At 36.9% G+C, this 26,348-nt stretch overlaps 4 protein-coding genes across 5 annotated transcripts; 2 read left to right on the top strand and 2 right to left on the bottom strand.

Annotated features, from left to right (window-relative positions):
• Positions 1–2,426: 2,426 nt before the first annotated feature.
• Positions 2,427–6,212, top strand: LOC141686655 (subtilisin-like protease SBT5.4). Its single transcript, XM_074491696.1, has 10 exons — positions 2,427–2,574; positions 2,730–2,845; positions 2,976–3,241; positions 3,344–3,443; positions 3,632–4,169; positions 4,273–4,367; positions 4,654–4,899; positions 4,976–5,090; positions 5,216–5,432; positions 5,524–6,212. Exons 1-10 carry the CDS (start codon positions 2,491–2,493, stop codon positions 6,069–6,071), a joined length of 2,325 nt encoding a protein of 774 aa, XP_074347797.1. The 5' UTR covers positions 2,427–2,490; the 3' UTR covers positions 6,072–6,212.
• A 296-nt stretch (positions 6,213–6,508) lies between these two features.
• Positions 6,509–10,897, top strand: LOC141683135 (putative galactinol--sucrose galactosyltransferase 2). The gene is made up of 14 exons (XM_074487832.1): positions 6,509–7,006; positions 7,102–7,334; positions 7,612–7,702; positions 7,834–7,882; positions 7,985–8,076; positions 8,184–8,291; positions 8,371–8,499; positions 8,749–9,159; positions 9,256–9,397; positions 9,474–9,541; positions 9,657–9,791; positions 9,891–10,120; positions 10,194–10,282; positions 10,422–10,897. Exons 1-14 carry the CDS (start codon positions 6,657–6,659, stop codon positions 10,716–10,718), a joined length of 2,424 nt encoding a protein of 807 aa, XP_074343933.1. The 5' UTR covers positions 6,509–6,656; the 3' UTR covers positions 10,719–10,897.
• Positions 10,898–12,707: 1,810 nt separating this feature from the next.
• Positions 12,708–26,084, bottom strand: LOC141683136 (tubulin-folding cofactor A-like). Of its 2 annotated transcripts, none has more exons than XM_074487833.1 (4): positions 25,949–26,084; positions 25,329–25,488; positions 25,010–25,096; positions 12,708–13,180 (listed from the first exon to the last, which is right to left on the bottom strand). In XM_074487833.1, the coding sequence occupies exons 2-4, from the start codon at positions 25,479–25,481 to the stop codon at positions 13,079–13,081; spliced, it is 342 nt and encodes a 113-aa protein (XP_074343934.1). In that variant the 5' UTR covers positions 25,482–25,488; positions 25,949–26,084; the 3' UTR covers positions 12,708–13,078. The 2 variants fall into 2 exon arrangements, with proteins under 2 accessions (XP_074343934.1, XP_074343935.1); XM_074487834.1 differs by having other exon boundaries at positions 25,329–25,494; positions 25,949–26,070.
• On the bottom strand, positions 14,962–18,648 carry LOC141684804 (uncharacterized). The gene is made up of 3 exons (XM_074489932.1): positions 18,573–18,648; positions 17,978–18,490; positions 14,962–17,893 (listed from the first exon to the last, which is right to left on the bottom strand). Exons 2-3 carry the CDS (start codon positions 18,092–18,094, stop codon positions 17,519–17,521), a joined length of 492 nt encoding a protein of 163 aa, XP_074346033.1. The 5' UTR covers positions 18,095–18,490; positions 18,573–18,648; the 3' UTR covers positions 14,962–17,518.
• Positions 26,085–26,348: the final 264 nt, after the last annotated feature.

The raw sequence follows: 26,348 nt of genomic DNA, 5'->3' as shown, positions 1-26,348 counted from the left end.
AAAAAATAATGTTATCTCTGTATTTCTTTAAATCTCAGTTGTCATAAGGAATTTAGTAAATAGTCACAACTTACAATAATCTGTACACTTTCCTTTTCCACATCCTCGGTTCAAGAAAAACAAATAACTTAAGTGCCTAGTTTCTTGATTAAATGAATCAAAATAAATTAAAAGTGAATGGCTCTGAATATGTGATTTCAAGATTCTTCAACAGCAGTTTACTTACATATAACTTACATATGTAAAAATAGCAAAAGTTTACACGAAAGAAACATCACCATTAATAAGAATCTCCATTCCACAGTAACAACGTTAAACATATCCATAAATAGCAAAACCATCAATAAACCAAAACATAAGTCACACCATAAAATCTCATCATATCAAAAGTAGAATGCATCGAAGCACAAATTATCCTCGAATCTTATTATCATAAAATGTTCTGTATTTAATCCCTAATTCCAACTTAACAAAATTCTATAATTCACATGTTATGTATTTAATCTAACTTAAATAATGGATGCTTGTATTTTAAAAATCACTAAAATACAAGCATACATTCATCAAATTAAGATTATATATAAATTTTTGCAGTTTAGTGTGATGATTTTTCATTAATATACATGTTCATCTAAATAATAATCCACAATCTCATGTAACTAAATACGTATAATTAATCACTAAACTATGTCTAATATATTGAAGATTCACTACATATTCTTAAATAATCACTTAATATTTCAACAAAATCAATCAATTTCATTAAAAAAATTATTAAATAAAATGAAATTATGAAATAAAGCACTGTAGAACCTAATTCAACATACTTCCTCTAGTCCTAGCCATTTTTGCTTCAATAAAATGCTAAATATGTTCTGTTTGAAGATTAATATGTTCGAATACATAATAATCATTAAAAATCCCTAAAAATCACTAAAATACAAGCATGTATTCATTAAATTTAGTTTATATATAAATTTATGCATATTATTGTGATGAATACCTTTAAAACTATGAGATATAAACATGTTCGAGTTGATTTTAGTCACAAACTTTGAATTGAAGTTCTTCGTTGCAGCAAATGTTGAAAAGTAGTTCGGTTGAAGTCGTATTTGAAGGTATACGGAGAAATTATGTTGAAATTGAGTGAATAGATCCGAGAACTCGCGTTGATGGTTGAAATTAGTGATTATTTCCGTTGATGAAGATGATGATGATGCTTGTAGAAGATGATAGAGCAGTTTTGTGCGCGTGACTTGTGTAACTGTTTTTTAATTTTAATTTTAAGGGGCAAATATAAGGAACTGTTTTTTATGGGCTGGGCTGGTGTATTTTGTTTTGGGTTGGGCTGTGTTTCTAGTTTTTATTTTAAGGTTGTTTCTATTTGAACAGCCCCCTATATATATATATTATATTATTCCTGCTAGAAACGATTATAAATATTTAATTTTATTTGTATTTATATAATTATATTGAGAGTATAAGTCTATTAAGAATGGTGTTTTATGTTAAATATAATTACAGATTTAGAGTTACCAAAATAAAGGTAACCAAGAACCAACAATCAAATTTTTAATATTTTGTCTTTAATATAATAGTATAGAAGTATTGATGACATATGAGATTGTTTTGGCTGTACATCCAAAATTTTGGAGAAAAAGTCCATTACGCTTATTATATATAATAAAGAATATAATTACTCTAATATACAACAACATTCTAATTTCTAACCGTGACAAGAATGCATAATAAATTTTTAAGATAAAAATATTAATGAAATTATTCTAACATTTTTGAACTAAATAAATCAAAATATCATTTTTTTTTTAAAAAAACATACCAATTGCATGATCAAAAAAAATTATTTAAAGTATCGGGAAAAAATGACAAAAATCACATGTTTTAAGACTAAGTGACAAAAATATCTATTTTCAATATTTTGACCATTTTTATCTTAAAAAATAATATTATATTTATCTGGTGACTTTATTGATCTAGTGAAACTGTCTCTGTATTTTAATCATAAAATAAAATGATATAATATTTATCCGAACATAACTAGTTGTAAACGCAACTAGTGTGTAATTTATAAATGTTTTTTATATGTGATGTAGGAAATTAAGTAGTTATTTTTAATGCACATGCCCGAGCTGAGAAGTCCCATCTTCACGTAGAATCAGGTAGCTAAATGTATATTTCAACAACAAGGATTCGTAACCAGTTTTGGACTTCTTAATTGTCTCATGCTTGAGATATGCGTATCATATGCTGAATGTGTTTACAACATCCTACATGAACACTTTTTCCTTTCAGTGTTCATGAGTCCTACACAAATTGTAATCACCCCTTATTCCCACGCATTCTAATTCTATATATACCATGCATGCTGATTCCGTAATATAAATTCACACACATTACACACTTATCTGCAGATATCTCATGCTTTTTATTATATTTGGTTAGCAACTTCATATATTGTTTGCCAGCACTATGTCTTCTTCGAAAATTAGTGCAGTACTGTTTTATCTTTTGTGCCTTTGTTTGCTACATACTCCGACATTAGCTGTTAAAAGGGTACGTGCATAAATTATGTTTACATGCATCGTAATATTGTTTTGTAACTTCTCTTTTTATTGATTTTCGGAATTTAGTCGGGGCTTCAGCCTAACCCCTGCATCATATTTAAGATTTTTTCTTTAGTTTGTGACTAATTGATTTATAATGTGCAGTCTTATGTAGTGTACTTGGGAGAACACTCACATGACGACTCCAGTTTGTACTCGGCTGAACTCGAACAACGTGTCTCGGATTCGCACCACCAATTTCTTGCTTCCTCACTGGGAAGGTTTGTTGTGCTTTTATTTGCATGTTTCTGCAAGTTTACGATTTTTTTTTCTTCCAATCATATGTGTTTTGTTATTATGTAAGTGGTTTGAGGTTTTGTTACAATGCTTATAGTTACTTATTTCATGCAGTGAACAGAAGGCTAGAGATGCAATCTACCACTCATACCACAACCACATAAACGGTTTTGCTGCTGTTCTTGAAGAGGAGGAAGCAGCAGAGATTGCAAGGCATCCGAATGTGTTGTCGGTTTTCCCGGATAAAGGGAGAAAAAAGCACACAACAAATTCTTGGGGGTTTTTAATGCTGAATAATTATGAGGGCAGGATTCAACGTGATTCTTTGTGGAAGAAAGCTAATTTTAGTGAAGATATCATCATAGCCAATCTTGACACTGGTATATTCATATGCATATCAGATAGTCTTGTACTTGTTTCTATCTTTGTATTGTGATTTGTGTTATAGTTTTGACTTCTCTTATATATTACTCCAATTGTAGGTGTATGGCCTGAGTCAAAGAGTTTCAGTGATGAGGGATATGAACAAATTCCAGCAAAGTGGAAAGGCACATGTGACAGAAATAAAATCTCTTGTAACAAGTATGTCACAACACCTCCTCTAAATTTTATAATCTATCCCTGTAACTTATGTATGATATTGTGTTTTTTACATAAATTTTTAACATATATGTGCTTAATTTTTACTTCTAAGTTTTAATTTATACGAAGGAATTAAATAAAGGAGACTAAAAGCTTGGGCTGCTTTGTTGGTTTAAAACTTGTTGCAGGAAACTTATTGGGGCAAGGTACTTTAGCAAAGGGTACGAAGCGACTGCAGGGAAACTGGATGCTTCTTTGCAGAGTCCTGTGGATCATGACGGACATGGAACTCACACACTATCAACTCTTGGTGGAAATTTTGTACATGGTGCGAAAGTGTATGGTTATAAAGCTGGAACTGCAAAAGGTGGTTCTCCTAGAGCTCGTGTGGCTTCTTACAAGGTGTGCTGGCCTCCTGTGAATAATACTGGTGAATGCTTTGATTCTGATATACTGAAAGCATTTGACTGGGCCATTCATGACCGAGTTGATGTCCTTTCACTTTCCCTCGGTGGTGATCCTGATGCCTACTTCAATGATGCTATTGCTATCGGGGCCTTTCATGCTGTCAAAAATGGTATCGTGGTGATATGTTCAGCTGGGAATGAGGGACCAGGCAAGGCAACTGTTAGTAATGTTGCACCATGGATAATAACTGTTGGAGCAAGTACTATTTCTCGCCAGTTTCTATCTTTTATCAGACTTAAAAATGGAAATCTCCTAAAGGTCTATTTCTTTTTCTTAATTATGAATATTAAGTATTCAGGTTATAGCTAATTAAATTCACGGGGCCGTCAATTTGTTCATTTGCTGTTTTGCATGTTAACAGGGAACAAGCCTTTCGCCACCCCTGCCACAGAAGAAATTTTATCCACTGATTAATGCTGCCGATGCTAAAGCTGCTCATGCATCTGTCAACAAAGCGTAAGATCAAACTGTGTACTTTTAACAGTCGTAGTTAGTGAATCTTGTGTTTGTGTATGGTTTAATTATGATAACCTAATGTTTGTTGCAAATTTAGTTGCAACATGAACTGCACCACTGATATATGCACTTAGAAACATGTTATTGTTATCCATCTGCTATCACAATACGATATGCATGAATCATGGTTAGACATGAACTCCTTTGTTAATGAATTTTTTGATGCAGAATAATTTGTTTATTTGCTGCGTGGTATCTAAATTATTGCTGATATTACATACTTTAGGTTGATTTGTGAGGCAGGAGCACTGGATCCTAAGAAGGTAAAGGGGAAGATAGTGGTTTGCTTAAGAGGTGAAAATGCGAGAACTGCTAAAAGCCTAAATGCTTATCATGCTGGCGCTGTTGGGATGATCCTCTGTAATGATAAGGACACTGGTAATGATACTTCGGCTGACTCTCATATTATAGCCGCCTCCCATCTTAATTACGCAGATGGTCAAGTTCTCTATGCCTACCTCAATTCCACTAGGTACGGCATTGTCTCTCAAATCACCTCTAAGTTTCGGTATTCTTATATCAATGCACCATAACAAAAAAATTTACAGACATCCAGCGGGATACATTACACCTCCATATTCACAACTTGGCAAAGTGCGTGCTCCATCCATGGCTGATTTTTCCTCCAGGGGTCCAAACAGCATTACACCAGATATTCTCAAGGTTCTAATTGACAAATGCATAAAATAAACAAGACATTATGTTATATAAATGGTGCTTGCTTCTTTTTGTATGATCAATATGTGATTATATAACCATCAATCTCTGTTTTATTTTGTGTTTTTCAGCCAGACATTACTGCACCAGGAGTGAGTATAATAGCAGCGTTCTCTGAAGGAGTGATACCAGAAGAAGGAGAACAAGGCGATAATCGACAGACCCCGTTTAATATACTATCTGGTACCTCCATGGCTTGCCCTCATGTTTCCGGGGTTGTTGGCCTACTCAAGAAACTCCATCCTGACTGGAGTGCCGCTGCCATAAAATCTGCAATCATAACTACCGGTAAAAGCCTTACATACCTTCGTTTATATGAACTATAGTTTTGGATTAATGCAGGCGTCAATATGCACATTAATAATTTTCTTATACACAGCCAGAACAAGGGACAACACCAAAAGACCAATGGCTAATGGTTCCGGGAAAGAGGCAACACCATTCGATTATGGTGGTGGACATATACGACCAAATCGCGCCATGGATCCAGGTTTAGTCTATGACTTAACTGTCAAAGACTACCTCAAATTTCTCTGCGGCATGGGTTACAACAGCACAGAAATGAAGACTTTTTCTGGCGGAAAACACACGTGTCACCACAAATTTAATCTTCTCAACTTTAACTACCCTTCCATTACAGTTGGAAAACTCTCAGCAGCTGGTTCCACCAGTGTCTTCCGGAAATTGAAGAATGTAGGTACTCCTGGAACCTACACAGCTCGGGTGCATCAACCACCAGGAGTCTCAGTCTCTGTGTCACCCTCCCATCTAACATTTGACAAGATTGGGGACGAGAAGAATTTTGAGCTAACATTGAAACTCAAGATAGCTAAAGAAAGCAATCATAGTGTTTTCGGAGAGTTATTGTGGTCAGATGGAAAACACTATGTGAGGAGTCCTATAGTAGTGTCTTCAATAGTAGCATAAGTTAATATTCATATGATTTTGCTCTCAAATCATATGATTGAGGTAGCAACAGAATACAGATTAGTAACTTCTTTTTAAATATTTTTTTGTCTATATAGTATAGGTAACTTTTGAATTTTGTTTTAAACAGATTTTTGAGTATTTGCCATGTTTGTTGTTTTAATACTCGAATATATTCATTATAAGTTAGAATTCGATTTATCCTGACATGTGTCTTGTTGAATCTTATATTTTACTTGTATAAATTTTATATTTGCTAACATTTAAACTTAACAAGTGAGAAGAAAGTTTGATAGCTAAATATCCTTAATGCAATGAGGCCACATGAATATGGGACCATATATGAAAGGGGTAGGGGTACAAGAGTCTAAAGAAATATGAGAGGATGTATATAATCTTGTATGGGATTACAGAAGATAAGATATGATGATAAATGACTGAGCACATTGAAATCTTGAAAATAGATCATATGTGTAACTGTCTTGTTACCTCTCTCTCTTTTACATTTGTTTTTTAAAAGTTGAGTTTTTTTCAAGTATATCAAGAACAAAAAAACTACTGTTAAGTTGAAGAACACTGAGCATCATGAGCATGCAGGTTTTAATGTTATCACCGGCTGCTCGAAAACCACTGCAACACAATGTCTCTATTCTATCATCTTCACGTGCATTATCATCTAGTTGTCTGAAGCAGAAGATTTATTCACATGCTTATACTTTACAATCTAGAAAGACATGGAAATATTCTGTTAAGTCTGTGTTAGTTGACACAAAACCAGTGGTCAAGGATGGTGTTCTTAGCTTTAATGGCAATAATGCCTTAACGGGAATACCCGATAATGTGGTTGTCACACCATGGTGTAATTCATCTTTCTTCCTTGGGGCCACTTCCACTCAGAGTACTTCTAGACATGTCTTTAAGCTTGGTTTAATTCAGTAAGAATCTTTAACTGTTCTATGATTAAAAGGAATTCAATGGAATTTTTATAAATTTGAATGAAGATGTTGTGGGTTTGTTCCTGATGCTGCAGGGATGTGCGACTGCTTTGTCTGTTTCGTTTTAAGATTTGGTGGGTGATTCCGAGGGTGGGGAAGTCAGCAAGTGACATTCCTGTTGAAACTCAGATGTTGCTGCTAGAATCAACTTCACAAGAAGATGGAGAAGAACCCAATTACATTGTTTTCTTGCCAGTCTTAGATGGAGACCTTAGAAGCAGCTTGCAGGGAAACTCAAGTAATGAGCTTGAAGTATGTGTCGAAACTGGTAATACTGTGAATGCTCATGTGTAGATATCATTTCTTTTTGTTGAATATGAGCAAGGTCAATGTTGGCTTTGTTTTAGATTATCTCTAACAGAGCACATTGTGCCATGGCTTAAAATTGGGAATTTATGTTTTTCTTGAAGACATGTGAGGTAGCTATAATAATATGCAACAAATTTAAGTGATCCGTTGTAATACTTTAGAGGCGGTTTCCTGTAGTCTGTTTTGGTAGCACTTATCGGCCTAGCCTAATATTGAGTTGCTGTTTCATTCAATAGGTGATCCTTCAATGGTGGCTTCAGAGTCTCTTAAGGCAGTTTTTGTAAATTATGGAAGCAATCCATTTGATCTTATGAAGGAATCGATGAAGTAGGTGGGCCCTTTGAGCAAAGTAGAAGTACTCTCTTGAATGACCTCTTGCCTTCAGTCTTAATTAACTTGAAGCAGGGCGTGTGTTTTTGTGTGAATATCTTATAGTGTTGGATTGTTGTCAAATGTAGAATCTTGGTGGAGTACTTGGGAACATTTACAGTTCGAGAAAGCAAACAGGAAAGTAGATTTCTAATTATGAAAATCTGGCGATCTCTGAGTTTAATTTCTCAGAATTACATGTAAATTAATTAAAATTTGTTCTTGGTTTCCCTGATGCAGTTGCCTGGAATGCTGGATTGGTTTGGCTGGTGCACTTGGGATGCTTTCTACCATGCTGTAAGTCCTCCAGGAATCAGAGATGGCTTAAAGAGGTTGATGTTCTATGATCTGAGCTTTAGCAACTAGCCGTATTCTAGAACAATATATTATTCTTCATGGATGTCTAATCTTGTTCATATGTATGCAATTCAAATTTCAGCTTAAGTGAAGGAGGCACTCCACCAAGGTTTTTGTTAATTGATGATGGATGGCAAAGTACTAGTAATGAATACCAAAAAGAAGGAGAGCCATTTGTCGAGGGTACACAGTAAGTTTTGTTGTTTCCTCTTTATATTGTTAAAACAAGATATTTACTTTTCCTCACACTCAGTTCGTATAAAATGCAGATTTGGGGGCCGATTAGTTAGCATAGAAGAAAATAACAAGTTCCGGAAGCCTGGAAATGAGGCCCAAGGCAACCCACCAAGTGGTCTAAAGGATTTTGTCCTGGAGATTAAGAAGAGTTATGGCCTAAAGTATGTGACTTGCAATCTGTTGCTTTTTCTTATGTATTTTCCTTGTACAAAGATTTTAAGAAAACGAAGCCTTTGAATAAAAAGACTGGTTGGACTGAGATGATATCACTGCTCTACAGTGCAATTTTTGCCTTGCACAATTTAAGTTTTGATGATATTTCTCGATGAGCATTAGGAAGTTTTTGCTCCAGTTATTCATTGTCCTAGATTGTAAGTTCTTATTTGCTATTAAAATATTTTGCTCTACAGGTATGTTTATGTTTGGCATGCACTAATGGGATACTGGGGTGGACTTAATCCAAGTGTTCCAGGAACTGAAAAGTACAACCCAAAACTAACAATCCCGGTGCAGTCACCTGGGAATCTTGCAAACAAGAGGGACGGGTCTATGGATTCAATGGAAAGCTACGGTGTTGGAGTGATTGATCCATCAAAAATAGTTGAATTTTATGATGATCTGCATAGTTATCTTGTATCACAGAATGTGGATGGGGTAAAAGTTGATGTACAGAACATACTGGAAACTGTAGCTACTGGTTTAGGAGGCCGAGTTGCACTCACTAGGCATTTTCAACAAGCCTTAGAGATGTCCATTGCCAAAAACTTTCAAGATAATAGCATTATTTGCTGCATGGGTCAAAGCACGGATTCCATGTACCAGTATGTTGTATTTGAACTACTTCGTTGATATCATTTTCATTGACAAGAGAGTAGTGGATTCACTTTGTTATGAATTATTTGTTTCCTCTGTTGCAGTTCAAAAAGAAGTGCCATTACTCGAGTATCTGATGATTACTACCCCAAGAACCCAACTACCCAGACACTTCACATTGCAGCAGTAGCTTATAACAGCATATTATTTGGTGAAGTAGTTGTCCCTGATTGGGATATGTTCTATGTATGAGACAGTCTCAGTTGTACATTACATGCCTAATACATTTGGTCATTTATTAACCAATTTACAACTTTTTCAGAGCAAACACGAAGCAGCTGAGTTCCATGCAGTGGCTCGAGCTGTAGGAGGTTGTGGAGTTTATGTCAGGTATACACTGATAGTTAAAGACTTGAGAAATAAAAGTTAAGTACTGTAGATCGATGTTTTAAACTGTACCTTGACAAACTACGTTGCATCACATCGATACAATGACTGGTGGCAGTGACAAACCAGGACAACATGACTTCACAGTACTTAAAAAACTTGTACTTCCAGATGGAGCAGTCCTGAGAGCCAGGTACCCGGGAAGGCCAACTCGGGATTGCCTATTCAGTGATCCAGTTACAGATGGGACGAGGTAGGTCTTTCTATACTATTCCAGTTTTTCCAACTACATCTTATAGCAGTGTTGATGAGTTGCTAAGGTATACCATAAACATGTGATCACATAAAATAGCCTTCTAAAGATCTGGAACCTGAACAAACATACTGGGGTCATTGGAATCTTTAACTGCCAAGGAGCAGGAAGCTGGCCTTGTCTGGACCGTACCAATACTGCTGAGGGAGAAACTGGTAGTTATGAGCTATCTGGACAGGTATCACCTTCTGATATCGAGTATCTTGAAGAGGAAGTTTCAGGGAAATCATGGAGAGGAGGAGATTATGCTGTCTTTTCCTTCAATTCAGGTACAAGATTCATGCACAATTAAACAGAGAATTCGATAAAATCTAACATCAAACTTTTGCATGTGTGTATTAGGATCACTGTCACAACTTTCAAAGCGAGACACATTTGCAATTACATTGAAAAAGTTGGAATGCAATGTCTTCACTGTCTCCCCAATCAAGGTTTTATTTCTTACCTATCAACTATCATTACTGGCTGGCATAGCAAAATCCAAATGTTATAAATAAATAGTAATTCATGAAAAGTTAAAATTATTTCCGAAAGTATTGTGGTAATGAGCATGCAAATATATGTTTACAGATGTACAAGCAAAATGTTAAGTTAGCGCCAATTGGATTGATAAATATGTACAACTCTGGAGGGGCAGTTGAAGCAGTAGAGGTAGTTGAAGTAGAAGGTTCTGCAGGAAGTAGTTCCGGAATAAAAATCAAGGGAAAAGGAGCTTCTGGTTGTTTTGGAGCATTTTCTGATCCCAGGCCAAAATTGTGCCTTGTCAACTCTACGCAACAAAATTTTGAATACAATACTGAAGATCATTTCTTCAGGGTGGCTATTCCCAGCGACGCAAATTCCTGGGAAATTATACTTTGTTATTAAGGAGGCTTCATCCCAAGCGTCTGGATGAGTGTGAATAAAAACATTACTCATGTCTTCTATGTTCTGCTTTCATCATCCATATTATATGTAATCTATCTCACTGATTGTATTATTTAGGGTCCAGTTCTGTTACAGGTTATACTTGATCAAAAGTTATTATTTATTTATTTATTTATTTATTTCTCTGTGGTGAAGTATTAGTATTAGACTGACACCACTTAAAAATTGATATTTTGATACTATGAAATACAAATATTAGTATGTATGAATGTGAAGTTAAAGTGTGTGAAGGAGAACGAGGAATACGCTTACCATGTGGCCAACCTTAGCAGCAGCAATTGCATGCTCTAAAATCTTAGAGATATACACGGAAGGGATAATTACATTGTGTGTTTTATCACTCATTTATTTAACAAATTGACTAACAAAATATACATTCACACATGCATCATATATGATTGTGGTTGCTCTTAGCTCTTTATATACAATGCATGCAAGCTCTGATTAATTAAATCAAGCTGCAGGTACCAGATCTTGTGATGGAGAAACCGGAGAACAAGAAGAGGAGGTCCCGAGACCGACCGGATCATGAAAAGAAGAAGAGGAAGAAGAAGAATAACAACTTGCTGAAAACTAATGCAACCAAATTGGAATTTAGACACAATGATGTTTCTGATCCTCGTCACAATTATGAATTAGACAAAATTGATGGGAGCAGAGATAGATTTGACATGAATTACCATCATCATGATCATACGCAGGATGATGAAAATGTTGACTGTTTTGCATTGTTTTCATCGTCAGATGTTAGAGGAGAATCAGGGATATTTGATTTCCCTTGGCTTAAAGATGAAGATTGCATGTTCAGAACAGATGATGTGGATCAGTTATGCAGGTCAAGCTTAGAGGACATGGCATCTGAACAACAAATGTCGTTCAATCTCTACTTTGATCATCTTCACGACCACAACACAGAGGCTTGGATTGAGATCAATCAAGACTCTGATAAACAAGGATATTGTGTTGACACGAAGTCCGATTTTGATCAGGAGAACGAGCTAGGCAGGATGGAATACTACATTTGGACCTCTGTGCTTAATCAGCCTCTTAATTGATTGATACAACATAACTTCCTACAACTGATGTGCGCCTTAGTTTAGAGCTCATAAACATACGTCGTCATAAATATATTATACAGTGGCCAGTGGCGGAACCAGGAAGGGCCTATCCCAGGCTGAAGCGTTGGCTAAACATTATAACATCAAAGAAATTTCTAAAGGATCAACGCAAACACTTGGAGTGCCTTGGTACTTGTGTTATTTCTCCTCTGACTAAAGGTTGAGTTAGAAGGAGCAGTCGTTTTTAACTTAGTTGCAGGAGTGGCTCAGACATTGCCTCTGTCTAGGATCATCCGACTTAATCTGTCAATAGCTCCTCCTGAATAATTACAGTTTTCTGTTCACAATCGTAGGTGGAGCAATTTCTACTTGAGTGATCCTGTTATGCACGGGGTTACACAATTTGTGCTTTAGTTTTAGATGCTATATATATCGTAAAAATCATAACATCGGTACAGATGGTTGCCGTCACTGATTCCAGATATAGGTACACTAGTTAATGTAAAATGTGTATATGTTTCATTATGCTGCAGCTGCTCTTGCTCATCATGCAAGTCCCCTGAACCACTATTTTCATATCCATTTCAAAGCAATTAAACAAAACCCAGTATTGAAGGGGGGGCAGCAAGGAAAAGAAAAACACTACTAAATCAACCTGCCGAAAAAACCTTTCTTAATATCATACAGTTTGACCTGTCATCTAGAAAATGAATCTTAGGCCCTGCAGCAAGAATCATAACTCTGTCGAGGGTCCAAATTACTAACGAGTTTCCCCTTTAATGGTTATACTCCTGTTCTGGATGTGAACATGGGTGGGATTCGAAAATAAAACAAAAATACAAGCATTACTATTTTATACTCTTTACAAAAGTAGACGCAAGGATGTCTGATCCATGCATAAAAAACACCTTGCTCAACATAACTTAGTTGCACACCTTGCTCAACATACAGATATGAGTCGAGCAGTTTGTTTAGGAAAAAAAATCACTCACTCAGATGACTTAATCCCAGCAAACCTTACAATTAGAAGTACACAAATATATATATATATATATATATATATATATATATATATATATATTCCCATCATATATAAAACCAACAATAACCAAGGCAATTCATAGGTTTAAACTAGTACCATGACCACAATTTATCGGTACTGAATGCAAACAAAGCTCAGGATATAACACAAATTCATAATTCTAGTCCTCCGAGGAAATTCTGTTCTCTGAAAGCTGAATATTAGGTTTCCGTTGTTTCAACCACCTTTTCCAGATCTGCTACAGTGCTTTTAGCTTCATCAATTTCTGGGCCATCTTTCTGATCTGATTCCTCCAGCTCAGCCTGTATACAAAATCTTGTTATTCCGAATCAAATTCCTGAAACTTGACTGTTAATGTCCAAAGCAACACAAAACAAACATTAAGAAAATATATCTATGACGAGATTATACAACAGATTAATAACACAAATTCAATTGAATTAACACTCTTAAAATTTTAATGACCAGCAGCAACATATACAGCAATAGAGGACAACGCACAAAGATTAGATTCTTTTTGTAAAGAATCCTAGTAGAGTATTACATGAACTAGGATGTATATCGCCTTCACTGCCTAGATAATGATAAAACAAAAGTTATTCTAAAATGAACTAAACTAAATTTATCAGCTTTAAAAATTCCTCTTATCATGGGTCCCGAGTACTTTTCAGTTAATTTTTAACAATCCAAGGACTGTGTAAAACAATGTTATCTTTCTGTAGCTACCTATTCCAAAACAGATTAAGTAACAACATGTTATGAAATAAAAGTTGTAAAGTCATAATCGAGAACAATATATGCGCCAACAGTTGGATGTTTTACTTCCTCGTGAAGATGCATGCAAGGACCAAAGATAAATTGTTGCATTTGGATTAATACATCTACTACTTTACTGGACTAGCACATCAAGGTATTATCTTTCTTCAGTTCCAACTGAAAGCAGGAGTAAAATATATCATGCACATCTCAACTGGTTCGCGGAATTTTAATGAAATAGTTCATTGTATCAAAGTGCTAAACAAACTGAAAATTTATTTATTTTCTACACACATTTCAGACACTTCATCATACACGCATTTGGAACTAGTCTATTATGGTATTAGACACGAAACCACTGTCAGAGAAAAGATTACCAAAACACGCCAAACTCACTGCAACAAATTCTAAAAAGGAACAAGACCTAATAGACATTTCAGTTTTCTCATCTCCAAGCTGTAATACTATGTGGCTAATGATGCCATATTTCTATTACGTAATCTAAGGATTCATATACATATACAAACATACATACATACATATGAATCAGGCTCCGTCCGTTTTATGGTACAGCTGAGTGCCTTTTTTTCATTTTTATGGCACAGTTGAACACAATTTCATAAAAATTGCACAGAACGCCACTTATTTTGAGGTCCTGCCAAGGAGACCCAGAAGTAGTGACATTCTGGGGTATATTTTAAAACAGATTAAGTAACAACATGTTATGTATAATCTTTTCTTTTCCTCCCCGTTTGTCCCTTATTTGTATTGTTTTGTAAGTTTAAAAAATCATGTGAAGGCATGTTTTGAGATCTCATATTAAATAAATAAAAAATTATTTTGAAGTAATTTTTTTTGTTGGGTAGTGATGTAAACCTATTTTTAGTGTATGTTTTCTATTTTAATCAAAAGGTTGTATATATATATGACTTTTGTAGCTCCAAAAAGGGAGTCATGCGAGTCGAGTGTAAATTTTTAACGTGAGGGCATGTTTTTGAACGCTCATATTTAATTCCCAAAAATTTATTCTGGTTCAATTATTTTTTGTTGAGTAGTGATGTAAACTTATTTGTAGTATGTATATTTTATTTTAAATTTTTAAATTTTTTTGTATGCTTTAGTTGCTTGGAAAAGGGTATCATGGGAAATATATTTTTTCTTGACGAGACCTCATAATCAAGAATTTTAGAAGTGTAGTGGTACATAATTTATAAAAATGTTCTTTGTTTGATGTAGACGTATATTTAGTGTGTTGTGAGCATTAAAAATTAAAGTATTTTCAAAAAAAATTGAAAACATAGCAATTTGTACCGTCTGAAAACGGTACTGCAAGTGTGTGAAATAGATCATCCATAAATTGAAAATGGAACTATGAAATGGGAAGGACATTCATGAAACTGTTGAAAGTAGTAATACAACATAAAAATGATGAAATTTAAGTCAAATTTGTTCATCAGACATGTAATCATCGGAAATGTAATCCTCATTTTGTAATAGTCTGTGTTGTTCCGCTTCCGTAAGCTCTCTACCAGAAGCACGACCTGAATCTTGTGCTAGTTCAAACATATAATAACGACTCTTACACAACAACATTCGTTTATTTTCCCTCCGACGAGTCACAGCTTTAACCACTTTTCGCCTAAATTCAGACCAATGAAGATTTTCCTCGGGGCGAGGATATATAGATAGGGAACGACGAAGTGGAACCCTTACACTCATCGCAATCAGATCATGTATATGACTTTCAGATTCTTCACGTCGAAATGCCCATTCTCGGCGAACACCAGCAAAGTACTCCACTGGATGGCTTACCCTAAAAGTACGATAATCGTCATGTCTTTCTCGTAGCAACCATTTGTGATTTGTGGACGATGACATACTAATACTGTTTGGATGACATATGTGTGAGGGTGTAAAATTTATATAGTGTAAGTAGTTGAGTGATAATGAAAAGATAATTAAACCTAACAGTTGTGGATGGGAGAAGTAATGAAGATGTACGAGCTGTTAGTTTTGTTGATGTACGTTTCATTATTGTCAACCATGTGAAATGTGACAAGTCATATAATTTTTTGAAAGCAGTATGAAAATAATTCAAAGAGCCTTATCAGCAAATGAGTTAGGTATCCCGTAAGTACACAGTAGAAACCACATGCAATCAATTTCAATAATTTTGAGATAAACACGGAAAATGATGTTGTGGAAAGACACATGAAAAACAGCAATGACAAGTCAAATCATATAAATGAAATACAGAGAAAAATATAACTATTTGATAAAAGTTTTCACTTTTTGTAGATGAAATGAAATAAAGTCATTGCATTTACTTGTATCAATTTCAAGTCATTTCGTGTTTTTATGGTATACAGATGAAAGCCTGGAATTAGGCCAGAAGTCACATGTAAACTTATCCCATTAATATCTTTAATCTCCTATTACAACCACATGTTTGGCTTATAAATATAGCCTTCTATGTACCAAAACCCCAACAATCTCTTATTGAAGTAAAATCTTAGAAATGGACAAGGGGAAAAGAATTGCAACCTCTACAACACTGTTCCCAGTTACCCGTCTAAAAAGCAAAATGAAGTTTCTAAGAAGAAATTGATTGAAGAAGAAAAGGCTAAGAAACGAGCGGCGTACGACCAAGAGGATATAATGAGAAGGATGCAAAGGATGAAGGCTAGAGAAGAGAGAAAGGGTAAAGACTGGGTCCCTAATCACGATGAGTTCTATAGATTTGGACTGGTGAACTTTCAATTGATAGACGTCTTCACAGAAGAATTGGATAAACTTCAGAAGTCTTATAAAGACTGTTTCATTACTAAGGAGGAATTTGTTCGTGGGAAGGAAGGACTCCATGATATGTACCATCGAATACAGGAAGAGATGATTGAAAGAGAAGATGTTGAAATAGCACAGATGTTGCAGCTACGGAAGAGGCTCAGGAATTAAGGAAAATCGAGGATGCCAAGAAACGCGAGGAAGAGGAGGTTGCGGATGGAGAGTATGATGAGTATTATGTTAACCTTGCGGACCCATGAAAAAGTGTAGCGTTGATGGTGGTCATGTTGTCATTGTGTTTTCATTTAATTTTTTCTGTTTTCATTGATGTATTATTTTAGTTTTCTGTTTTTTGCCTTGTAATGTGAAAGTTTTAATTTTTTTAAGCTTGAACATTTTGAATATTATTTATCAAGCACTTTGAAAAGTAATATCGTAAACGGAATTGACTAGATCATATCTTAATAAAAACAAGTCTGAAAGTGACCAGAACTAATAAAAATAAGTCTGAATTGAATACGTAATGAAAAAATGTCATAGTAAAAACAACAAGTCTGGAAACATGAGAAACAGGTACTGATCAGACACAGAACCTCCCGTCGGTGTGGCATAGCCTCCCATTTCCTTACACTGCTCTGCGGGGCTGCTGTCTCAGCTGTACAGGAGGATCGGTTCCTCATCGTCGTCATCCTGCTCATCATTCTCATCCTCCATATCTGCCTCATGCATGACCGGGGGTGTATGCATCTGACGCCCCTGCTGAAATCTCTGTAAGGAGGTATCATCTACTAACCAGGGGTCGAACCCCCTAGCCGGGGTCTGGAAAGAAAAGCCCGAACCACATGTCTCGAGTGGGAAACCGTATGTAGGCTGTAGAAAGGCCTGAACCACATGACCATAATCGCTCCGAGTAGAATGGCCCCAACTGGATCCAGCAGCCCAAGCACTAGGAACAGCATAAGGGGCTTGAGTAGTGTGGCCCATAGTAGATGTACCGACATAAGGGCTCTAGGCCCGAGTAGTGTGGCCAAAAGTAGATGTACCAGCATCATGGCTCTAAGAGCTCTGCCCCAGGAAGACCCACCAACATCATACCAACATCATGGACTTGTGAACTGTGACCCCAAGGAGACATAGGGGTCAGTATGTCCCTGCCCCGGAGAACTATGCTCCCAACCTGAGCCAGAGGAGGTGTATAATGAAGAACCCTCTCCACCTAATAAACGAGGCCAAAGCTCCCAACCATCCCGAGGAGCTGGTGCAGCATGAAAAAATGCAGTACCTGGCCTACGGGCATGAGCACCGCTAGTACGTGGGGTAGCAAGAGGTGGACGCGGGGGCTTCTGTAAAAGATATGTGAAACCTATGGCATCTAATGTGCATTGTAAACCCTGAAGCGCCTCATCCACGGTATCATCATCCTCTACCACGCCTGAACCCCGAATCTTGTGGTAGGCAGCAGACAAGCCCTCAACCTGTATTGACAACATGTAAATATGTTTATATAAACTCATACTGTGACAAATGAAGAGGTAGTAATCTAAGAAAAGAAATCTTACAGCCACGGGTAGGTGCCCCTGCGACCCCTGGAATCCTTGTTGGTCCCTCCAAATCCTGGGATTGATTATAAAACGCCTAGTGACTTTATCGTACCAATGAGGCTCAACTGCGCACATAGGTCGTGAGTACGTCTGTAAGATGATGGCCCAAGCATGACGATGTGACGTGACTCCCACAGCTCACGCACCCTACTGAACTGAAAAGGCCATCATTTCCGACCCCTATGAAAAGAATCATGGCCTGTAAGCAGAGATTCAGTAGGAACTTGCTGCAAGTATCCAAACTGTCTCGTGACCCTATCAGTGTAGCACCACTCCACCCATGTCAAGTAAATGAGAGGACAAGGTGCACTCATAAGTGAAAGCTCAAGCTCAGGGATGCCTCGTGCCTCAACCGCGCAATCATCGTAGGGCCTCCACCTGAAGAAATCCTCAGACATGGTATCTAGGTCATAACGAATGCCACATAAAGAATGTGTCTGCACAGTCATACCATCCAATGGGACCATCCACCTGAAGCCAAATGTATTGTGTTAATGACATAGTTGCAATATTTCTGAACATGAAAGAAAGAGTCATAATTAATTTAGCATACCTAAGAGCACGGGGATGCTGCATCAAATAAGTGTCTCGCTGTGTGGGAGCTAAGCAGTACAATGCTTATATACCCAAACCTGGACCACATATGCATTCGAAAAATAAATATTTCTTGTACGCGTGAAGTATGGATAATGCACCTAATAGTATGCATGAAGTATGTTGTGTGTGTAATGCCCCTACAGTACGCATGGATAATGTACCCTACAATATGAAGTATGTTGGGTGGATATGTACCTGTAATATGTCATGGACCCGCATAGCTCGGTCTTATATCCAATGTTGGCTGAGCACAAGCGCCGGTAAAGATAAGCAAGACATGCACTGCCCCAGCTATAAGTACTGATCTGAGCCACGTGGCGCACAAATGGGAGGAGGTTCAGAGGCATGCGGTAACCACTATAATTCGGCACAGTAGAACCAATGAGCAGAAGCAAGTGTACACGTGTGTGGTATAATAGCTCACGCTCGTGATCAGGACCAGTAGCTGAGTGTAGACATGAACAATCACTGAAATGACGAACCAACCAACTAATCTTAATTTCATCCTTCTTGATGACATCCGTATCTTGTTGTCGGTCGGGGGCAACACCAAGAAACTCATGTAATAACAATGCACCTGCATCCTCAGGAATAGGTAATATGGGACGCCCGACACTGCTCAGCCTTAATATGTAGTAAACATCCTCAGTGTCATAGTGGCTCGCCACAACGGAGATGGAAAGTATGAGTCTCCGGGCGCCATCAATCAAGAAAAGCCGATATAATGCCAGCATCATGTCTGATACTCCCATTTACCAGAACACCCATTAAACCAGCTTCTCTTATGGCATCCAGGATAGGTTGTGGTTGTGGTAGTGGATTAGCCTCAATACAATCCCAGTATGTCTTAAAATTCGAGCGGAGCCGTAAATGATCGTCATTTATGCATTTAAAAAACGCATAATGAACTTTCAATCTCCATTTTGGCGAGATTACTATGACACTTGAGGATGTTTACTACATATTAGGGTTCTGCAGTGTCGAACGTCCCGTATTACCTATTCCAGGGGATGCAGGTGCATTGTTATTACATGAGCGTCCCGTATTACCTATTCCAGGGGATGCAGGTGCATTGTTATTACATGAGCTTCTTGGTGTTACCCCCGACCCACAGCAAGATACGGATGTCATCAAGAAGGGTGAAATTAAGATTAGTTGGTTGGTTCATCATTTCGGTGATTGTTCACGTCTACACTCGGCTACTGGTCCTGATCACGAGCGTGAGCTACTATACCACACACGTGCACACTTGCTTCTGCTCATTGGTTCTACTGTGCCGAATTATAGTGGTTACCGCATGCCTCTGAACCTCCTCCCATTTGTGCGCCACGTGACTCAGATTAGTACTTATAGCTGGGGCAGTACATGTCTTGCTTATCTTTACCGGCGCTTGTGCTCAGCCAACATTGGATATAAGACCGAGCTATGCGGGTCCATGACATTATTACAGGTACATATCCACCCAACATACTTCATATTATAGGGTACATTATCCATGCGTACTGTAGGGGCATTACACACACTGCATACTTCATGCATACTATTGGGTGCATTATCAATACTTCATACTTCATGCATACAAGAAATATTTATTTTTCGAATGCATATGTGGTCCAGGTTTGGGTATATAAGCATTGTACTGCTTAGCTCCCAGACAGCGAGACGCTTATTTGCTGCAGCATCCCCGTACTATTAGGTATGGTAAATTAATTATGACTCTTCTTTCATGTTCAGAAATATTGCAACCATGTCATTAACAAAATACATTTGGCTTCAGGTGGATGGTCCCATTGGATGGTAGGACTGTGCAGACACATTCTTTACGCGACATTCATTATGACCTAGATACCATGTCTGAGGATTCCTTCAGGTGGAGGCCCTACGATGATTGCGCGGTTGAGGCACGAGGCATCCCTGAGCTTGAGCTTTCACTTATGAGTGCACCTTGTCCTCTCATTTACTTGACATGGGTGGAGTGGTGCTACACTAATAGGGTCACGAGACAGTTAGGACACTTGCAGCAAGTCCCTACTGAATCTCCGCATACATGCCATGATTCTTTTCATAGGGTTCGGAAAGGATGGCCTTTTCAGTTCCGTAGGGTGCGTGAGATGTGGGAGTCACGTCACACTGCCGTACTTGGGCCACCATCTTACAGACATACTCGCAACCTATGTTCGCAGTTGAGCCTCAGTGGTACGATAGAGACACTAGGCGTTTTATGATCAACCTCAGGATTTGGAGGGACCAACAAGGATTCCAGGGGTCGCAGGGGCACCTAACCGTGGCCGTAAGATTTCTCTTAGATTACTATTTATTCATTTGTCACAATAAGAGTTTATGTGTACACATTTACATATTGCCAATACAGGTTGAGGGCTTGTCCGCTGCCTACCACTAGATTCGGGGGTCTGGCATGGCAGAGGATGATGATACTGTGAAAAAGGCGCTTCAGGGTTTACATGGCACATTAGATGCCATAAGTTTCACATATCTTTTACAGAGGCCCCCGCATCTACCTCCTGCTACCCCACGTACTAGAGATACTCATGCCCGTAGGCCAGGTACTGCATTTCTTCATGCTGCACCAGCTCCTCGGGATGGTTGGGAGCCTTGGCCTCGTCTAACAGGTGGAGAGGGTTCTTCGTTATACACCTCCTCTGACTCAGGTTGGGAGCATAGTTCTCCGGGGCATGGACATATTGAGCGTACTTGGGACCACTTCGTTCAGGGAGAGGGAGCTTCTCCAATGTCTCCTTGGGGTCACAGTTCACAGGTCCATGATGTTGGTGGGTCTTCCTGGGGACAGAGCTCTCAGAGCCATGATGTTGGTACATCTACTTTTGGTCACACTACTCAGGCCCAGAGCCCTTATGTCGGTACATCTACTATGGGCCACACTAATCAAGCCCCTTATATTGTTCCTAGTGCTTGAGCTGCTGGATCCAGTTGGGGTCATTCTACTCGGAGCGACTATGATCATCTGGTTCGATTCAGGCCTTTCCACAGCCTACATACGGTTTCCCACCTGAGACATGTGGTTCGGGCTTTTCTTTCCAGACCCCGGCTAGGGGGTTCGACCCCTGGTTTGTACATGATACCTCCTCACAGAGATTTCAGCAGGGGCGTCAGATGCATACACCCCCGGTCATGCTTGAGGCAGATATGGAGGATGAGAGTGATGAGCAGGATGACGATGATTAGGACCCCGATCCTCATCTACAGCCGAGACAGCAGCCCTGTAGAGCAGTGAAAGGAAAGGGGAGGCTATGCCACGCCGACGTGAGGTTCTGTATCTGATCAGTACTGTTTATCTTATTTCCAGACTTGTTGTTTTTATTATGCCATGTTTTCATTACGTATTCAGTTCAGACTTATTTTTATTAGTTCTGGTCACTTTCAGACTTGTTGTTTTTATTAAGTCATGATCTAGTCATTTTCGTTTACGGTATTACTTTTCAAAGTGCTTGGTAAATAATATTCAAAATGTTCAAGCTTAAAAAAATTAGAACTTCACATACTGCAAATAACGTTACATGGCAAGTAAAGAAAACTAAAATAATACATCAATAAAAACAGAAAAAATGAAATGAAAACAAAATGACAAGATGACCACCATCAACGCTACACTTTTTCATGGGTCTGCAAGGTTAACATAATACTCATCATACTCTCCATCCGCAACCTCCTCTTCCTCGCGTTTCTTGGCATCCTCGATTTCCCTTAATTCTTGAGCCTCTTCCGTAGCTGCAACATACTGTGCTATTTCAGCATCTTCTCTTTCAATCATCTCCTCCTGCATTCGATGGTACTTATCATGGAGTCTTTCCTTCCCACAAACAAATTCCTCCTTAGTAATGAAACATCTTTACAAGACTTCTCAAGTTTATCCGATTCTTCTGTGAAGGCGTCTTTCAATTGAAAGTTCACCAGTCCAAATTCATAGAACTTATCCTGATTTGGGACCCAGTCTTTACCCTTTCTCTCTTCTCTAGCCTTCATCTTTTGCATCCTTCTCATGAAATCCTCTTAGTCGTACGCGGCTCGCTTCTTAGCTTTTTCTTCTTCAATCAATTTCTTCTTAGAAACTTCATTTTGCTTCTTTGGACGTGTACCTGAAAACAGTGTTGTAGATGTTGCAATTCTTTTCCCCTTATCCATTTCTAAGATTTTACTTCAATATGAGAGATTGTTGGGGTTTTGGGTTACATAGAAGGATATATTTATAAGCCAAACATGTGGTTGTAATAGGAGATTGAAGATATTAATGGGATAAGTTTACATGTGTGGCCTAATTCCAGGCTTTCATCTGTATGCCATAAAAACACGAAATGACTTGAAATTGATACCAGTAAATGCAATGACTTTATTTCATTTCATCTGCAAAAAGTGAAAACTTTTATCAAATAGTTATATTTTTCTCTGTATTTCATTTATATGATTTGACTTGTCATTGCTGTTTTTCATGTGTCCTTCCACAGCATCATTTTCAGTATTTATCTCAAAATTATTGAAATTGCTTGCATGTGGTTTCTACTGTGTACTCACGGGATACCTAACTCATTTGCTGATAAGGGCCTATGAATTATTTTCATACTGCTTTCAAAAAATTATATGACTTGTCATATTTCACATGGTTGGCAATAATGACACGTACATCAACAAAATTAACAACCTGTACATCTTCATTACTTTTCTCATCCACAATTGTGAGGTTTAATTAACTTTTCATTATCACCCAACTACTTACAATATATAAATTTTACAGCCTCACACATATTTCATTCATACAGTACTAGGATGTCATCGTCCACAAATCACAAATCACAAATGGTTGCTACGAGAAGAGAGGACGATTATCATAGTTTTAGGGTAAGCCATCCAGTGGAGTACTTTGCTGGTGTACGCCGAGAATGGGCATTTCGACGTGAAGAAACTGAAAGTCTTACACATGATCTGATTGCGATGAGTGTAAGGGTTTCGCTTCGTCGTTCCCTATCTATATATCCTCGCCCTGAGGAAAATCTTCATTGGTCTGAATTTCGGCAAAAAGTCGTTAAAGCTGTGACTCGACGGAGGGAAAATAAACGAATGTTGTTGCGTAGGAGTCGTTATATGTTTGAATTAGCACAAGATTCAGTTTGTGCTTCTGGTAGAGAGCTTACGGAAGCGGAACAACACAGACTATTACAAAATGAGGATTACATTTCCGATGATTACATGTCTGATGAACAAATTTGACTTAAATGTTCATCTTTTTTATGTTGTATTACTACTTTCAACAGTTTCATGAATGTCCTTCCCATTTTATAGTTCCATTTTCAATTTATGGATGAACTATTTCACACACTTGCAGTACCATTTTCAGACGTTTCTATTTTTTTTGAAAATACTTTAATTTTTAATGCTCACAACACACTAAATGTACGTCTACATCAAACAAAGAACATTTTTATAAATTAGGTACCACTACAATTCTAAAATTTGTGATTATGAGGCCTCGTCAAGAAAAAATATATTCCCCCATGATACCATTTTCCAAGCAACTAAAACTATACGAAAAAATTTAAAAATTAAAATAAAATATAAATACTATAAATAGGTTTACATCACTACTCAACAAAAAAGAATTGAACCAGAATAATTTTTTGGGAATTAAATATGAGCGTTCAAAAACATGCCCTCACATTAAAAATGCACACTCGACTCGCATAGCACCCTTTTTGAAGCTACAAAAGTCATATATATACAACTTTTTGATTAAAATAAAAAATATACAATAAAAATAGGTTTACATCACTACCCAACAAAAAAATTATATCAAAATAATTTTTTTTATTTAATATGAGAGCTCAAAACATGTCCTTCACATGATTTTTTAAACTTACAAAACAATACAAACAAGGGACAAACGGGAAGGAAAAGAAAAAAAATAAAAAATAAAAATAAATATACCCTGGAACGCCACTAGTTCTGGGTCTCCTTGGCAAGACCCCAAAATTAGTGGCGTTTTGTGCCATTTTTGTGAAATTGTGTTCAGCTGTGCCATAAAAATTAAAAGGGCACTCAGCTGTACCATAAAACAGACGGAGCCTATGAATCAACACCAAAGGAGTCATTTATAGCTTTAATCTATTTAGGCCTTACCCAACCTTCTCTAAAGAACTACTCTATCCCCATTCTTTTTCCGATCTGACCAACACATTCATATCTTAACCTTTATCACTAAGACTAAGTTAGACCAAGCAGGTTTCATGTTTTTTATCCATATTCATGTTACACGTCTATTGCGGCTTATTCATGTCAAGTAACCTATTCTGGAACCCAACAATTCAGCTTATAATCTAATGCAATAATTAGCAACCAAAGAATCAATATACAACTTAAACTTACCAAAATCCCTTTTAGGTCGGCAAGGGAGGCTTCCAAACGTTTGTGACAATCTGGAATCATCATTCTTGATTCAGCAAGCACATTTTCCTGGTAAAATATATTAAGAAAAATGAGCTTTAGGTATGCAAAGGGGAAAATAATTACTAGATAAGCTAATAAAATGCAGACCATAAAAAAAATTTAAGAATTCATGTAGAATGTAGAGAACCATCATGCACCTGGTTTTTCCTAAATTTATTGTCTTTCGGGAAAATAACTGACAGTAAGTTGTGGTACTCGGAAAAGTACAGGGAACAAAAAAACTAGAAAAACCCCATACCTGTTGCTTAATGTCATAAGGATCAGCTCCGGCATCCTTCATGGAAGCCGTCTTAGCAGCTTCCCTCTCAACTTCTTTCTTATAAGAATCGAGCTCCTTAACAATGCGTTTGCAAGTAGAGGTCTTAATTTTGAGATTCCTAATAGTCGCCATTCTCACTCTGTACCTAACAAAAATCCCCTTAAAACTTCCGTAAACTACTCAAACAAAATACACTGCAGTTAACCACTCAATTCAATAAATCATTATCATAAAATGTGATCTATATAGTCCCAATCCATTAAGTACGCAATTCTAAATGAGAACCGAGAACCCGAACTTGTATGGCCGAAATTAGTTATTCACACAACATATAATTTGTATTGCAATTAAATCGTCAGTAGCTATCAAAATTAGTTCTCATTTGTGTGATTAACAGATGTATAAACTAAAAAATCAAACATATTGATGAGATATATGTAAATCAAGGCATGTGTATATAGTGGAAATGCAATGTAATATCAACGGATAAACCCTAAAAATCGAGAAATAGGCAAATAATGAAGAAATTAAGTTGAGCAAAACTAACAGAATCAAGTGATTAAGAGAATATGATTGAAAGTGGTTAAGATTGTTATTACCTTTGGGGGATGATTGCTTGATCTTGAAATGAAAACCCCTAACTCGTTCGATCTTTAATTTTGAATTTTGCAAATCCTAATCAATTTAGCTCTTACCACTTAAAACGAACAGACACGTAAATATATATACTTACACAATATTTGAACAATTTTACTTAAAAGTGAGAAACTTTTTTATTTATAAATAAATATATTATTCTTTGAAATACAATCAACTTCGTAATTTTAAAATTAGAAAAATATTAAAAAATATATATTTTAATTTTAAAATTAATAAAATAAATAAAAAAATTAATATAAGTTGAGAAAAAATATATCATTACTAATATTCAATTTATCAAATTTATAAATTAAAAATTCAACTTATAAATTAGATCGGCAAATACTCATCGATAAATAT

The sequence above is a fragment of the Apium graveolens genome, chromosome 9 (assembly GCF_009905375.1).
Source record: "Apium graveolens cultivar Ventura chromosome 9, ASM990537v1, whole genome shotgun sequence".
NCBI classification, from domain to species: domain Eukaryota; kingdom Viridiplantae; phylum Streptophyta; class Magnoliopsida; order Apiales; family Apiaceae; genus Apium; species Apium graveolens.
This window is presented reverse-complemented; position numbering and strand designations above follow the sequence as displayed.